Source organism: Carassius gibelio, chromosome B10 (assembly GCF_023724105.1).
Source record: "Carassius gibelio isolate Cgi1373 ecotype wild population from Czech Republic chromosome B10, carGib1.2-hapl.c, whole genome shotgun sequence".
Classification (NCBI taxonomy): domain Eukaryota; kingdom Metazoa; phylum Chordata; class Actinopteri; order Cypriniformes; family Cyprinidae; genus Carassius; species Carassius gibelio.
In genome coordinates, this window is record NC_068405.1 from 24,184,502 (window position 1) to 24,201,187 (window position 16,686).

The 16,686-nt window shown below is 38.0% G+C and overlaps 1 protein-coding gene across 1 annotated transcript; it reads left to right on the forward strand.

Annotated features, from left to right (window-relative positions):
- The first annotated feature begins 557 nt into the window (after positions 1 to 557).
- Positions 558 to 4,462, forward strand: LOC127966804 (putative transcription factor ovo-like protein 3). Its single transcript, XM_052568078.1, has 4 exons — positions 558 to 815; positions 2,152 to 2,321; positions 2,397 to 2,580; positions 3,792 to 4,462. Exons 1-4 carry the CDS (start codon positions 725 to 727, stop codon positions 4,100 to 4,102), a joined length of 756 nt encoding a protein of 251 aa, XP_052424038.1. The 5' UTR covers positions 558 to 724; the 3' UTR covers positions 4,103 to 4,462.
- The last annotated feature ends 12,224 nt before the right edge of the window (positions 4,463 to 16,686 follow it).

The following is a 16,686-nucleotide window of genomic DNA, read 5'->3' on the forward strand; positions in this document are numbered from 1 at the left end:
TTATATATCATTGAGATCACAGATTTTAGTATTAGCTATTTTAAAATTGTCCGTTTTTATTTTAACGTTACTTATTTTCTTAATTCATTTAGGGTTATTTATTTATTTTTAATATAATTTTTTTTTATGTCAGTGCAATTTTTTTGCATCAACATAAACTCATTTCAGTAAGTTTTTCAATGTCTACATCATTCTTATTCATTCAGTTTCGGCTCATCAGCTTACAGTAGATGAAATGATCACGTCTCTATCCAGCAGCTGATCTGCACTGTTGTTCTCCCTCGGTGATGTGGTTAGACGGACAGGTAACTGATGGCGAATCTTTTGAGGTGTGCAGAAGAAAAGCACACCTGTCAGGACTGGAGAAAGCCATTCAAGCCCTTGGACCGGGAGGTTAACAGATAGTCAACAGTAAAGCAGCACATTTGAATTGCCTTTGTCCCAGGTTAGGTGACATAAACCTGACAGACAATCAACTGGAACGTGAAATAAAAGCAACATTTTCCTAGCAGTGCTGAGCTTGCTGTGCCCTTCAGCCCCGCGCGCCGGAGGACCATTTGCATGGCAGGTCCAGTTAAATGAGGAGCCCAGATTCTCTCTACCTGGCATGCAAACCAGCGGAGCAGCAGTTAAAGCACAGGTGTGTCCTCCTCTCTCCAGAGATATGGAAATCATCCGCTCTCAGATTGAGTCTCTAGACAGCGAGCCGTGAAGCAGTCTGGAGATGCCTCGCTCGTTCCTGGTCAAGAGAAAGCAGTCGGTGTGCGCCGGATGGCAGTGGAAGGAGCCGGAGCCCTGCTTCAGCCCAAACACAGGTAACCAAACCATCAGAACACCCTCCAAACCTGAGCGCACTCCTTCACTGAGATTCACAAGCTTGAGATTCGACTCACTCTGATTCATTCGGACCTGAAGATCTCTAAACCCGTACTCTGTTAACAAACATGTATGCTGTGTTATGATTGTAAGAGCGTTTTAATAGCATTTTGTAATTAAAGTATTCTATTTGGTAACACTTTATACCTTGTTACATACTTACTATTATAATTACATGGAAGTAAACAAAGACACCTTAAAATAAAGAGTAACCTCGTAATTTTAAAAGAACAGGTTCAGTGAAATATCATGAATGTAGTGCATATATAAAACTCATAAATAATGCTCCTCTCTGGAGTTTATAGACATTATATAAATGTGACGTAATTATTGATATGATCAAAAACATGATTTGTTTCAGTAAGTTCTGTTCTGTTTATTTCTGTAATTTGAGAATCAAAATGCGAATCAATTAAAATCAAGAAATTGGTGTTTATCAACTCTATTCTTCAAGATGTCTTCATTTGTGTGAAAAAGTCAAAGTGTTTGAACGAAACAAAGACACAATGGTCCATTATTAGACATGAAGTGGAAGTGTTTGAAAAATGCTGTATTTATGTAAATATATTCACATATGAATCACCTTTTGACTCGTCAGCTAACAGAAATTAGTGCTTTATTTCAACGAGTTAACACTTTCCATCAAGAATTATTAATTTAAACATTTTAGAAGTAAAGAAACATTATAAACAGAAAGAGTTTTTTTTATCTGATTGAAATATATAATAGAAACAAAAACCAGCGTAGATAAATATCATCTTTAATTATAATGGTTTATTTTTGTATATGGTTGTTATATTATAAAAAATAAACATAATAATTATTATTTACATTATTATTTCTTATAAAATAAAATAAAATACTATACTGGTTTATTTAGGGGTTCTGGAGGTTTGATTTTGTATAGGGTTTTTATTTTTTATTATTTAATTTTTATTATTATATTTTTTTAAATATAATTAATGAAAAAAATGATGTTATTATTTATTATTATAAAACAAGTAAAAAATATACTATACTGGTTTATTATAAAATAAAAATATATTATTTTTATTATTTGTTTGTACTATACTTGCTTTACTTTGTATATGGTTGTTATTTTTTCATTATTTTATTTTTAAAAATAAATTATCATTTATGAAAATAGAATATATATATATATATATATATATATATATATATATATATATATATGTATAGTATAATAAATAAATAAACAACCAAACAGTATATGTATTGAGTGACAGTGTGTAAGTGTGTTGGTGTGTGTTTCAGTGTGTGTTCCGGCTCCCAGCGCTGCTCTGGAGTCAGTGTCGGAGCAGTGTCGCTCTCAGGCCGTCCACACACACACACACACACCTGCTCTGGATTATGGGATGGAGAGAGTGCAGCCGTCACACAGTTCTCTCGCTCCTCCTGCGCTGGCCTCGGCTCCGCTCAACAAGGTGAAGCTCCTTCAGATCCTCAGGGTCTGGTCCTGGATCTCCAGGAAGCTCATGTGTGTCTCGCTCTGCTTCCAGGCGCGTGAATCCAGCGGCTCGTCAGAGTTCCTGTGCTCCGTGTGTCATAAAGTGTTTCCTCTGCAGCGCATGCTGACGCGTCACCTCAAGTGCCACAGTATGATCAAGAGACACCCCTGCAGGTTCTGCGGGAAGGGCTTCAACGACACCTTCGACCTGAAGAGACACATGAGAACACACACCGGTGAGACTCACACCGAGACACTCTCATCGTCTGCTCACACACACACACACACACACAATCTCTCCTTGTCACACTGTTTCTGAAAGCTGACACTCAAACAGCATGACTAAAAATTTATTTGAAATCAAAACTGGAAAATATAAAGTATCTCCCTGAACTGAAAAAATCAGTACTGCGCCTTTAACTGTCATCCTTCCCTTGAGGAAAATGCCCTTTGACCTGCGTTTTTTATTTTTTATAAAAAATTGTAAACAGAATGAAGTGTTCATCTGAGGCGTACAAGACTTTGTGACTTTTGTTACACTTAAATTTGTAACACACACACACAAATGAGTGGATTCAAGGATTAATGTGTCTGTAATTAAATTTTTTTTATTTTTTTTTACAAATCCCTCCCTCTGGGATTTTTGAATGGATTGAATTTTGTCACACTTGAACATTGATCAAAAACAAAAAATGGTTGAATCAGTTTGACCCACCATAGAAATGTATGTAATGTTGAAAAAAAAAAAAACATTTTTTATTCGATTTAAAAAAATGGACACAATACCAAAAAATTATCCAAATAAAGGGCTGAGACTACAGAATAATTCCAAGGCAAAAAACACTTACATAACGTCCCCCCCACCGCCCCCCACACACACACACACACACTGTAGATGCACATTATAATATGCATGATTAACTCTTTCCCTGCCAAACACAGAAGTTTCCGTGTTCTCGCTGTTATACACTAGGGGGCGCTGTTACTCATCTGCTGAATATGATCCTGATGTAGAGTTTGACACAAATGTGATTTTCTCATCTTTTTTTGAGACACCTACCTATATTCAAATGTTAATAAAAACTAAGCTTGAAGCTGGAGTACAACTGATTTTTCATTTATTTATTTTTAAAGTAGAGGGTCTTGATTTTGATGTTTTGCAAATTCAGAGATTCATACAACAATATATTCTGGAGGCCATGAGATTTTAGTGAAAATCAGCAAAAACGCTGGTGATGGCTGGCAACTTTTTTTTCTTTAAAAAAAGAAATAAATATAAAGAAAAAATAATAAAAAATTTATCAATATAAGCTTTCTGGACCAAAAAAAAGTTTCAGTTTAGGCCTTCGGGTCATTTTGACCCGTGAGGAAACACTGTAAACGGTAAGCAGGTTCTGATCCGCTCGAGTCTCTCTCTCTGTGTGTGTGTATGTGTGTGTGTGTGCAGGTATCCGTCCGTACCGCTGTGATCTGTGTGAGAAGGCCTTCACGCAGCGCTGCTCTCTGGAGTCTCACCTGAGGAAGATCCACGGCGTACGACAGCAGTACGCTTACCGCCAGCGGCGCTCCAAGATCTTCGTGTGTGAGGACTGTGGCTTCACCTCCAACCGACCGGACGAGTACTTCCTCCACGTCAGACAGCAGCACCCGAGCAGCCCGGCCCTGCGCCGTTATTACCGTAAACACATGCTGGAGAGCCCCTCGCAGCACAGCATCGCCCCCTTCATGCTGTACCCCGCTGCAGGACTCTACATGTGAAGCACTACAGTGTGTGCACCACACACCGCAACAAACATTCACACGAAAACAACTGGGAGAAAGTTACTGTAAATATATGGTAGAAACACTTTAGCTTTAGCTTCAGCTTCAGATGATGTTTACATCTCAGTTTCAGAATAATTTACCCTAAAATGTTTTGGGGTCAAATGTGATATTTTGAATGCAGTGCTTCATTTTGAAAGAGATGTGGGGCGTTTTGCATTTAGTGTGCAATTCTTGGATTTGTTTGTGAAGAACATTTCTCAAACTGTTACATTTTGTTTAAGAATGTTTAGAGAACATTAAAAAGTAACATTCCCATAACGTTTGCAAAATATGAAATGTTCCCTTCACATTCGCATTAAATAAAGAAAAACTGAACTTTTAAACATTTAGAAACAAAAAGTCTGAGAATATTTCTGTTCCTTGACATTTATTGGCTCCAAGAGACTTTATGACTTAATGTAGAAATGTATATTGTGTAAATATAATTAATTTACTCTTCCTCGTGTTGTTCCTAACCTGTGTGAGTTTCTTTCTTCCATTGAAAACAAAAGAAGATATTTTGAAGAATTTAGGTCACCAAGCATTTGACGGCAGCCATAGACTCCCACAGTTTGAAGTCAATGGCTACCATCAGCTGTTTGGTTCCCAACAATGTAATTCATACAGGTTTGTAACAACGAGAGAGTCAAACAGTTCATTTTTGGATGAACTATCCCTTTAACCTGCTGGAATATACAAACACAACTCTGACCAGCATCATTTGCATCATCTGTCCTTGTGTTTAAATTTGCTTTCATTTTCATAGATGTGATTAGAGTGCAGTATTTTAATAATCCTCTGTTGATGGAATATTTCTGCTCTCGCTGGCTCTGTCTGGATGTGTGTGTGATAAATACACTTCAGACCTGTTGCGCTGTGAGCTTTCACATGTGACATCACTTCCTGTGTCACACCCAGCTTTACGGATGAAATGGAAAGTTGGATCTGGTGTGTGTGTGAGTGTGTGTGTGTGTGTGTGTGTGTGTGTGAGTGTATGTGTTACTAATAACCCGTTACTGCCCAACACTGGACAAACTAACTCAAATGATTCGCAATCATGCTTTGAACTCCCAAACTGACTCAAATGATTCGCGAATCGCTCTGAACTCCCAAACTCTTTGACCACAGCTGCTGTGCTTCAGAAGCTCTTGCAGCAGCTCAACACTGGTTTTCTCTGAGGTGGTGGGATCACATCAGATTGTGGTTAATCTTGCAGATCATGACTTATATCTACTCTTCCTCTCCCTGCAGTTTGGTAATATAAAGATTCCTCCTTTGAACTCCGACCTCTTCTGTGGGTTTTATTGTTCTGGGTCTGAATTTGGGCTCCTGGGGTCTCAAAAAAAGAAACATTTTCAATCTCCAAGGTGAATGTTATGACAACACCAGTGTTGTGCTAGTTACTAAGAAATAGTAACTAGTTAGAGTTACTAGTCACTAAATAACAAGGATTTCTGAAATAAATAAGAAAACACCTGAATAATATATTGAGAATCAAAAACTAAAGTGGCTTCTGCATCATAAAAGCTGTTGTGTTGAGCCCTTAAAAATGTTCCTTTCACAGCTTAAGTATGAAAACTATCAACAATGGACAACATAACACAAAACATTTTGAAATAAATAAATGAAAGCGATCTGAATTATTCAGAATCAATTTCGAGAAACATACATATATATATATATATATATATATATATATTAAGAGACCCAGGAGTCTTATTTTCTCTTTCATAATTAATATTGCACTTCAAACAAAAACATATTTTATCCGATTACTCGATTAATCGATGGAATTTTTGGTAAAATACTCGATTACTAAAATATTTGATAGCTACAGCCCTAATATATATATATATATTAGTGGTGGGCATAGATCATTTTTTTTTAATCTAGATTAATCTCACTGTGATCTTGAAATTAATCTAGATTAAAATGGCTCATTCGAATTCTGCCGAAGGCATTCAGAATATGTGTGTTACTCAAATAAAATTTTCAAACAGTAAGTCTTTGAGAAGGGGTTTATCAAGCTACGTGGTGCAGTAGAAATATACATCTCCTGTTTCCAAAATGCATCACAAACTGCTTGAAAAAGCTGTAAACTAATCCCACATTACACAAGGTGCAAACAACCTTACGCCTGTTTCACACATACTCCGTCTGCAGTGCGTATGCGTTGCATATTTTTTTACGCATCCATGTTAACGGATTCTGGTTGCGTTCCAGGAGCGTTGCGTCGGCAGCAGTGCAGCGATCGTTTATGTACCGAGTAGCGGACTGCAAACGCGTCCTGTGTGAAAGCACATCGAGTCCGTGCTGCTCCACACACGTAACGCACACGGACTGCATACGCACTGCAGACGGAGTATGTGTGAAACAGGCGTGAGCAGAGCCGTAGCTGGGGTCAGCAGGGACACGGTGAAGGTTGTACCAGTATTTATTTGTGCTATTTACACAATGTTTACGTTTTTTTCAAGTTTGTAGGTGTCAAGGTTCAGAAACCAAATAATTAAATGTAAAATAGCACTGGATAGTCTTCAATGTAAAAATGAAATATACAATCAAACAGCAGTGAGTGATTTTCTTTCATTTTCTTGGATCATCATTACAGCAGCCAGTCGCTAAATTAGGCGCGGTCACTTTAAGAGACGATGAACGCATCCAATATAATACACATCTCATTTTTCCTCAACTGTTTACTTTCACTTAAAAAAAACTGACAGTTTTTCGAGCATAATTTCCCAAGTGGATATTTTGACATATTTCGTATGTATTTGTTGGCACAAGAGCAAAAATATGCAAATTCGATGTTCAAGTGTTTTGAGACGCCTTTCTCTGTGTGAGCCCTGAACACCAGAACACCGCGAGTACTGAATTGGGCTCTTTCACATCTTTTTGTTTGTTCAAACTGTGATTTGTATTTGTTCGTTCAGGTGCAGGAGGGACTTCCAGGAGAACTTCACAGAAATCGACAAGCGGTAAGGCGTAAAAACACGTGAGAAAGTTAAGCTTTCGTGACGATGCACAGCAGTGGCCCGTCAACTGTCCTGAGCATCTTTTTAGGCTGACCTCAATCAGTCGGTTATATAAAATATCAAGGTGAAAGTCATCATAGCTTGCTTAGTATAGACCCAGCTCCCGACCCAACTTTGAGAATAGATTAACGGTGATATTTTTTTATCGCCCGATAAGAGTCTTGCGTTAACGCAGCACGTAACATACAGTTTTAATTAATATTATTATGTGGAATGGGTCTACAGAAAAGTGTATGTTACGTCCGATTACGGCCCACCACTAATATCATGCTAAGGATCTGACTGAAAGCCGGTGACTCCACAGTAGAGACAGGTGCGTGTTTTCAACAATGTTTCACCTGTATGAGAAAAACATACAGAGAATCACTTAAGACACTTTTCAGATTATGAATTCGTGGGTACAGATTAGAAAACCGAGGGTACAGTTCACAAAATCTGAGCGCACGGATTAGAAATTCATGGGCTAGGATAGGACATTCTGACCAGAAAGACATAGCTTACATTTGACTAAAAGGTTTTTGTCTTTATGCTCAACTAAAGTGAAATAATGCGCATATTTCCACTTTGAGAAACTCGTGTTGCTCTCGCCATGACTGCCGCACACACTTGAATAAACGTAAACACGCCCACAGTGCGTCTTCGTGTTTACAGTGGTTGCCATCCACCAATCCTACAGTGCGTCACTGCTGCAAACAGGTTAGGCTGCATTTCAGTAAAAATTAATTAATTTAAAAAAAAATAATGGACAATGCACCATATGGTAATGGAGTTAATTTATTTAAAAAGTAATGCTTTACAGTATTAGTTACTGTAAAAAATAACTGCGTTACAGTAACACGTTATTAATAACCCGTTACTGTCCAACACTGGACAAACTGATTCAAATGATTCGCGAACCCTCTTTGAACTCTCGATCTGACTCAAATGATTCGCGATCTCGCTCTGAACTCTCGATCTGACTCAAATGATTCGCGAACCCGCTTTGAACTCTCGATCTGACTCAAATGATTCGCGATCTCGCTCTGAACTCTCGATCTGACTCAAATGATTCGCGAACCCGCTTTGAACTACCGAACTGACTCAAATGATTCGCGATCCCGCTCTGAACTCTCGATCTGACTCAAATGATTCGCGAACCCGCTTTGAACTACCGAACTGACTCAAATGATTCGCGATCTCGCTCTGAACTCCCGAACTGATTCAAATGATTCGCGAACCCGCTTTGAACTCCCGAACTGACTCAAATGATTCGCGAACCCGCTTTGAACTACCGAACTGACTCAAATGATTCGCGATCTCGCTCTGAACTCCCGAACTGACTCAAATGATTCGCGAACCCGCTTTGAACTACCGAACTGACTCAAATGATTCGCGATCTCGCTCTGAACTCCCGAACTGATTCAAATGATTCGCGAACCCGCTTTGAACTCCCGAACTGACTCAAATGATTCGCGATCTTGCTCTGAACTCTCGAACTGACTCAAATGATTCGCGATCCCGCTCTGAACTCTCAAACTGACTCAAATGATTCGCGATCCCGCTCTGAACTCCCGATCTGACTCAAATGATTCGCGATCCCGCTCTGAACTCCCGATCTGATGCAAATGATTCGCGATCCCGCTCTGAACTCCCGATCTGAATCAATTGATTCGAGATCTCGCTCTGAAGTCCCAAACTGACTCAAATGATTCGCGAACCCGCTCCGAACCCTCAAACTGATTCAACCCTTGTCAAAAAATCCTATTGGAATTTCAGTTTATCCTTTTGGATCTTACTGGATTTTTAGAACCCTATTGGACATTCTGATTGATTTTAATGGGATTAAAATTTTTCATGTAGGATCTTTTATTGATTTGTATCATATTGGACATTGTGGTTTTTAAATGGAAATTCACTTTGTCTTGTAGGATCTTATTTGATTATGTTAATTACTTTTAAGAGTAACATTACATTTTTAGAGTAATACTGTGTGTGTGTGTGTGTGTGTGTGAGTGTGTGTGTGTGTGTGTGTGTGTGGTTCTGTGTCTCTCATGTCTTTATTGCTCTGCTATCACACTCACAGCTTCTCTAAATACAGAAGTCTGTCAGTTTGTTTGAATGGAGTGAAATCTCTCTCTCTCTCTCTTCTCGTCCTCTTCTGCTCTTTTCTTCCTCCATTTATTCAGATGTTTTTCTCTTCCTCTTTCTGTCTGCCTTCTAAAAAAAAAGTATATTTAGTCTTGTGTTTTAGTGTTTCTAGTATAAATATCGAAACATTCTTGAATTGAGATGATTTTACTCTACAAGAAAAATGATTTAAGATTTTAATCTTGTTTTCTAAGAAGATTATAAAAGTGTTGTTAATTTTGTTTAAAATAAGCAAAAATATCTAGCAATGGGGAAAGAAAAAAACTTAATTCAAAAGGCTAAACAAGAGTTTTTGCTTGTTTTAAGGAAAAACTATGTATTTTTTTACAGAAAACTAGACATATTATCTTAATTTTCCTTATACAATAAATTAATCTTGATTTTTGAGTTTTAGATATTTATGCTAGAAAACAAGACAAAAATACTAAGTAAGAGGATCGTTTTTGTATTCTCTTTAAAATAAAAAATATGTTTACTTGAGAAGAAATAATAAGCTTAAAAACACACTTGATTTATGACACTTTTAACACGTTTAATTTACCACATGTGAAACAAATATATATAAAGTAAAGGAGCTGTTGCAGTTGATGTACATTAAGCTGTTCATAAACTGTTCATCAGGTTTGAGATTATTGGTGAAAAGCCAGTATTTAGTGAAAGACACAGGCCTGTAGCAGTGATCTGTGTGATCATTAGTCCTCTGTTTCCCTCTAGTGGTGAGTTCTTACCAGACAAACACCTTTCAGTCAAATATTCTTTAAACAACCATTAGCTTGTTTAAAGAAAAAAAAAGTTTTAAAGTAACTTTTCCAACACTGGTGAAGACATGACTGGGATTCACAATAACAAAAACCACAACATTAACTATAAAAACATGAGTGTGAATAATTCCCAGTGGCACAATGAGTGTGTGTTTAGCCTGTCCTGTTAAATACATGAAGCTTTCATCTCCAGAGACACTAATACTGCTCTGTCTGCATGTCTGTGTTTCTTTGTAAAGTGCGTCTCGTTCTGTGGAGCTTTTCCCTCGTTACAGAGATTACAGCTCTTCCTCTTAACACTGACACTGTCCATGTGTTTCCTAACACACCGAGAGTGTGTCACTGCATGTGTGTGGATGTTATCAGACGGTTTGAGCACGACTGAGAACCGTACAGTGTACAGAAACATTTACTGTATTTACACTGGAATCAGTGAATGATGCTTGAATGCCATATTGCTGCAGTCTTACATGCATCAGCTCAGCAGTGTGTGTGTGTGTGTGTGTGTGTGTGTGTGTGTGATGTCCTCAGGCTCTCATCATATCAGGTCTCAGTAATTCATCACATGCATTAATCAGGTTCTCATAACTGTTCTTTAAAAGTTATACAATATAATTCTACTTTTGCTTTGTGGGACTAATATTGCACACAGGGAAAAATATTGTTTATCTGTTTACTCAGCTTGTCTTGTCTGTCTGTGTTGGAGGATTTAAAGCTTTGTTATTAGTCTGTGGCTCTAAGTTTGTGTTTTTTTTTAATTTTTTTTTTTACATTTTTAATTTCCCCGAAGTAGTCAAAATAAAAATATTTACTTCTGTTGGGGAACTTTTGTAACTTCCCTACAATCTACACTTCTGCAAACTGAAACATAAAGAACTGATCATGTATTTGGGACCAGTGCTTTAAGTGGCCCAAAAGAGGTGCCGGTACTCTATTATAGCCAAAAAAAAATTATTTCCTGTTTTTTTTTTTTTGATGACTCCCCTCATCCCCTGAGGTAACAACAACTATATTGAAGGGCTTTTATATACAGCAGTCAACAGACTACCTTATTAATAAATCCTTTTATTAGTTTGTGGATTTGCTTGAGCTAGAAAGAACTACTGAACATAAATAAAATATGCAAAAGGATTTTGAAAAAATACCCTTAGAAAGAGCTATTACTGCATTACTGCATTCAAACATCCAAACTGACTCAAATGATTCACGATCCCGATCCGAACTCCCGAACTGGTTCAAATGATTCACGCTCCATACTCCCAACTAGGAAGAATTAGGAAGCGTGCATTGTGAAGGGCGCTCTGAAAAGCGGCAGCGCAGGCAAAGGATTAAAACCTCTATTAAATCAGATGTCCAAATGAAAGTACCAGTACGCTAAAAGCACATTCTGAGCCATGGAGAGGTGGTGGTACGCTCAAGAGCTATATTTGGAAGTGGTGGTACGGAGTACCGGTGCATACCGGCCCACTTAAAAGCACTGTCTGGGACAGATTGCTGGCATCTGGTAAAATAAAATAACAAAAATAACATGAGTTCATATCAGGTCAAAATCATGGGATGATAATAATGAATAAAGTGCTTCATGATCCACATTTAGTAAAATGGCTTGAATGCTCATATAGCTTCTAAAGCTTGAGCACATTTGACTGTTACATAACGAGACAAACTACCAGAACTGATGTCACCTGTGCACATGGTAGTTTTCTGCAGAACACAGTGCTGTAATGCTTTAGAGAGCCACAAGGGGGCGCCATTTATCAGTTCATTTAAAGACACTGTTGAGTTCTTTTGATGAACCCAGAAGACATTTTTACCAACAGTTGCTGGTAGCCATTGACTTTCATACTAGGGAAAAAAAATACAATGGAAGTCAATGGGTACCGGCAACTGTCAGGTTACCAACATTCTTCAAAATACCTTCTTTTGTGTTCAACAAAACCTGTAGAGGTTTGAAACTTCTTGAGGGAGAGTTAATGATGCAGACGAACTGTCCCTTGTTCTTGAATCATCTTCTCTCTCAGTGTGATCCGTGTGTTGGTGCAGATTTTCCCAGAGCCGTCGGAGCAGCTGGAGACGGGAGAAAGGTGAAGGAGCGTCTGTCCTCCAATCATGGTGGAGCCGTCGGAGGAGAGCGGAGGACTGCAGTGGCCTCCTCTTCACACACAGACCTCCAGCCATGAGGAAGAGGAAGAGGAGGAAGACCCTTTCCAGGAACACTGTGAGCCCAACAGAGCCGGTCAGGGGGAGCAGATCCAAAGTCACAAAAACAGGCAAAACTACATACAGCTGATTTAAATGAAATCTTTTGAGATTATGAAAACTGTCAAACAAAATGCTGAGAAATCTCTTGGTTTATGCTGTATTTCTAATCACATGGAAGTGAATGAGTGTCATTGATCATGTGACTGTACAGAGACTCATCTCAGGTCATGATGATCATCAGGTTTAGTTCATGAAGCTCCTGACACCAAATACTTCTCACATTCAAGAACATTTCTGACAAACTGTTATATGTATTGCATAGACCCATGCAAAACTAGTTTAAACAGTAGAGCCAGCGCTTGCAACACCAAGCCCAAGGGTTAGATTCCCAGGAAAAGCATGATCAGAAGATTAAATGTTCCAGTTTTAACGTCTAGTGCTTGATTTGTGTAACTTGCAGTGGGTTTGATTCCCAGAAAATGCATGAACTGATAAACTGAAGAATGCAGTGTTCCTGACACGAGGATGGGGCAGTAACACACAAGAGCACATCATTCCTCACCAAACTGTTCAAAAAGAGTCAGATGCTGTTTACTGTGTCCTGCCACAATCCCAGCACACACAATAAAAGAAGAAGAGTTTACCAAAGCAAGCTACCAACTAAACACAGAGAGCAGGACGGAGAGATCAGCAGATCTTCAGTCCAGACTAAACATCTCATGACTGCAGACGCTCACATTCCTGAAGAACAGCATGCTGGAGAGAGACGTTTAACCCTTCGCATCCACCAGAGCTGACCTCTGACCCTCAACCACTGCTAACAGGAAACGCTTCCAGAACTTGTATGTAAATGTGAGGAGAAAACATGCTTAAAATAATGTTTATGGAACATTCTTATAACATATAGACAGCATCCGATGTTTCTTTGTAAAATCGCGTCTTGTTCTGTGGAGATTACATATATCATTATAAGCTAAATTAAATAAAGGTTGATTTTGTTAGCACATGGCCGTGTTCTTGTGATGCTGTCAGGCTGCTGCAGAAGTCAAGCTGTCAATCATCTGCAGGGCCCCTCCCCTTTCAGCAGTGGAGGCGGGGCTAAAACTGAGTGACTGTCTGTCACACTGCACACTACCTAGTGCCTACTGTCCAATACAATAATCTAGAGATGTGCTGTTATCATGTCATCACCAAACATCTCAAGAAAAAAAACATGATTTTGTGATTTTGATGTTTAATCCAATTTAGTGTATAAACAAAATCATAAGTCAAGATATTCTGCTCTGCTCTAACTAAAAACCAAACGTTTCAGAGCATTTTGCTAAAGTTCTCATTAAGTTCTGAAAACATTATTTCTGAACGTTCAGTTTTTACTTGGTTTTGTGACCAATCCGGGACCATTCCACTTTGTCATTTTGCAGACATTATTGGAACGTTACTTTTAAATGTTCTCTGAACGTTCAAGTAGCAACATTTAAAAAATATATTAAATTAATATCTAACTAAAACGTTTCACAAAAAATATTATGCATAAATAAAAAATTTTTGCTGCTTTGAGAACATTGGTTAAGAAAATTGTTCGAAGAAAGGTTTTGCCATCGTTCCCGTAACGTTATGAAAGCGTTTTTCATGAATGTTCTATCCTGATGTTAACGTTAAAGGAACAATTGTGTCATTTTGCAAACATTGCGTCGATGTTACTTTTGAATGTTCTCTGAAAATCCTGAAACAAACAGTAACATTTAAAAAAAATGTTAGATGAACATCCAACTAAAACATTTTAGACAAAAAAAGTTTGATAAACGAAGTATGTTTTTGTGATAAGATTTTGAGAATGTTATTGAAGAGCTGATAACTTTGAACTTTCCTTCAATTCATGTTTCCTGAAGAAGGTTAGTTCATAACTTTCCCTGTTAGCTGGCATTTTGCCAGTGTTTGATCAGGACACACACACACACACACACACACACTGGAGCGGTACGGAAGCACGTGATTGGCTCAGAGGAGGCTGATGTTCTGGAGCTCTGGATAATCTCAGCAGCGTCGTGAGCAGAAGTAGGTCAGAGAAGGTTTGCTCTGTGAGCTCACGTCTCAGTCTCCTCTGATGGAGTCCAGATGTGCTGCGGGAGCGACTAATACGCCTCTTTCTCCTCTCGCTCCCTCGTCTTCCTCTCCGGCTCGCTCCGGCTCTCACAGGAAATGCTTCAGGTTCTTGGCCCTGAAGGGAACATGCCTCTGTAACCACCTCCAGATGGAGTCACTCTCTCTCTCTCTCTCTCTCTCACACACACACACACACACACACACACACACACACACACACACACACACACACACACACACACACACACACACACACACACACACACACTACATCTCTCCCGGCTTAAATCTTTTGCTTAAAACAAGAAAAAACATCCACCAACAGCATCAGAAAAGTGGTCTTGCTTTCCCTTTGAATGTAGTTTTCTGAGCACTCTGAAAGGTATCTCTTCTTATTTAAGATTTTATTCATTTTTACATTTTAAACAAAACTGAATATCGAAAGTCATTTTCCATCTCCAGTAAATGTATCCTGGTTATTTGTATAGGAAATTTATATTTATTTATTTGAGTTTTTTTTTTTTGTGCAGCACAAGTTCAATGAAACAAAATGATTTATTAACTAAAACTATACAGTTTTAACATTAACTAAAATTAAACCGAAAAAAGAAAAAAAAAAAAAAAAAAAATATATATATATATATATATATATATATATATATATATATATATATATATATATATATATATATATATAAAAAAAATTTTTTATTTAAAATATGAACAATATCTTTTCTTTAGCATATAATTTCTTTAGCATTTTTTACAAATTTCGCTTGCAGGCGATATTTGTCAAAAACGATTGTTGTTCACACAGATCTGCGAAAATGACTAAAAACACTGTAGTGTTCATAACAGACCAGTAGGTGGCGATGTCACTTTTATACAAACACGTATAATGTCAAATACTCGCACATGATGTCACTATTTTCACAAATTCATGTTTCTGTAGTTAAGACTTGAGATGTTGACAGTACAATTTTCCAAAAACGGTCGTTTTTAGGCTTATATTGTAAATAAACGGCTGAAGCGCATAAAGAGTTTTCCGTTTTTAGTTGAGAACGGTGTCTTGTAAACGCCCCTCGAGCTATGCAAACTCCCAGAATTCCTCCGTCCATCCGGGAGCTCCATCAATGGCTCTCTGTTCCACATCCTCTCTTCTGCGTCTGGTTCGAATGCTTTCATTCCCTGCAGCGTTGTGTTAATAAAGCGGCGAGCTCGGGGTCTTCTGCTCCAGCTGGAGCTCGTTATTGTGCTGAAGAAGTGTTTATGTGAGCGGCCGCAGATTCACTGTTCACGAGCCAGAGAGGCCGGAAATTCCACGATCACTGCAAACAAACACACCTACAGACTGTACATCAGATCAGACAAACTCTACATCCATCCTGTAGTTCATCTTTACAGTAGATTCACATGAAAATATCAACTCTAATAGATCTTCTGTGGAACACAGTTGGCATGTCATCGGTTTTTAAATGCAGGTTTTCTCCAATCATTAAGTGCTTTTAAAGCTCCACCCCTGCAAGCACTTTAAGAGCCACGCCCACATCTCAACGTCCAATCAACAACTGCTGACCTGAAACAAACCCCGCCCTACAATTATTATTTTTCAAAATAAAATTTAAATTGGACCAAAAAGGTGAATTTTTACTGAAATGTTAATATTTCACCCTCATTTCATTTAATAAATTTGATAATTTCATTCAGTACCCTAAAGACAAAACTAGAACCAAACATGAATATATATAAAATTGTTATGATCTTACAGTTTTTATTTTCTTTACAGTTTACATTCATAAATATAGGAAACATTTCCAGGCATTTACACGCGTGACGTGTTCAGCGGGTTTCATTTCTGTTTTGAAGAGTCAAGACGGCGTGTGAAGTCAGTAAGAGTGAATCAGTTTCTCTCATCCTCTGATTCTCCTCAAACAAACACTAAAGCATCACCGTCTCCTCATGAACATCACCGTGAGCCGCTACACATCACATTCATCATCAGTCACTGGTATTCAGCAGAATTAAAGAGTGAAGTTGAATTGAATCTCAACTGGAATGACAGGAAGAGGAATTTACTGAACCACAGTCTAAAGAAGTTCAACACAACAGTCCATCATAAACAGACTAGAAATAAAGATTTGATCTCTGAGCTGCTCCAATCTGGAAGATTTTGGGGTAAATTAAGGCATTATTAGGGAAATGTATATACTGTATATGACCAATGAGTTAACAAGCCAGAACCAATTGTGGAAACACAAAGTTTATTTTTTTTGTTACCATTACTACTTAAAATAATAATAATAATAATAATATC

What these genes read in the sequence shown, in the direction of transcription:
- LOC127966804 (XM_052568078.1), top strand. Translation starts at nt 725, where the DNA reads ATGCCTCGCTCGTTCCTGGTCAAGAGAAAGCAGTCGGTGTGCGCCGGA. An exon ending in CTGCTTCAGCCCAAACACAG is followed by an intron (nt 816 to 2,151) that starts GTAACCAAACCA and finishes TGTGTGTTTCAG; the next exon opens with TGTGTGTTCCGGCTCCCAGC. An exon ending in CCTCGGCTCCGCTCAACAAG is followed by an intron (nt 2,322 to 2,396) that starts GTGAAGCTCCTT and finishes CTCTGCTTCCAG; the next exon opens with GCGCGTGAATCCAGCGGCTC.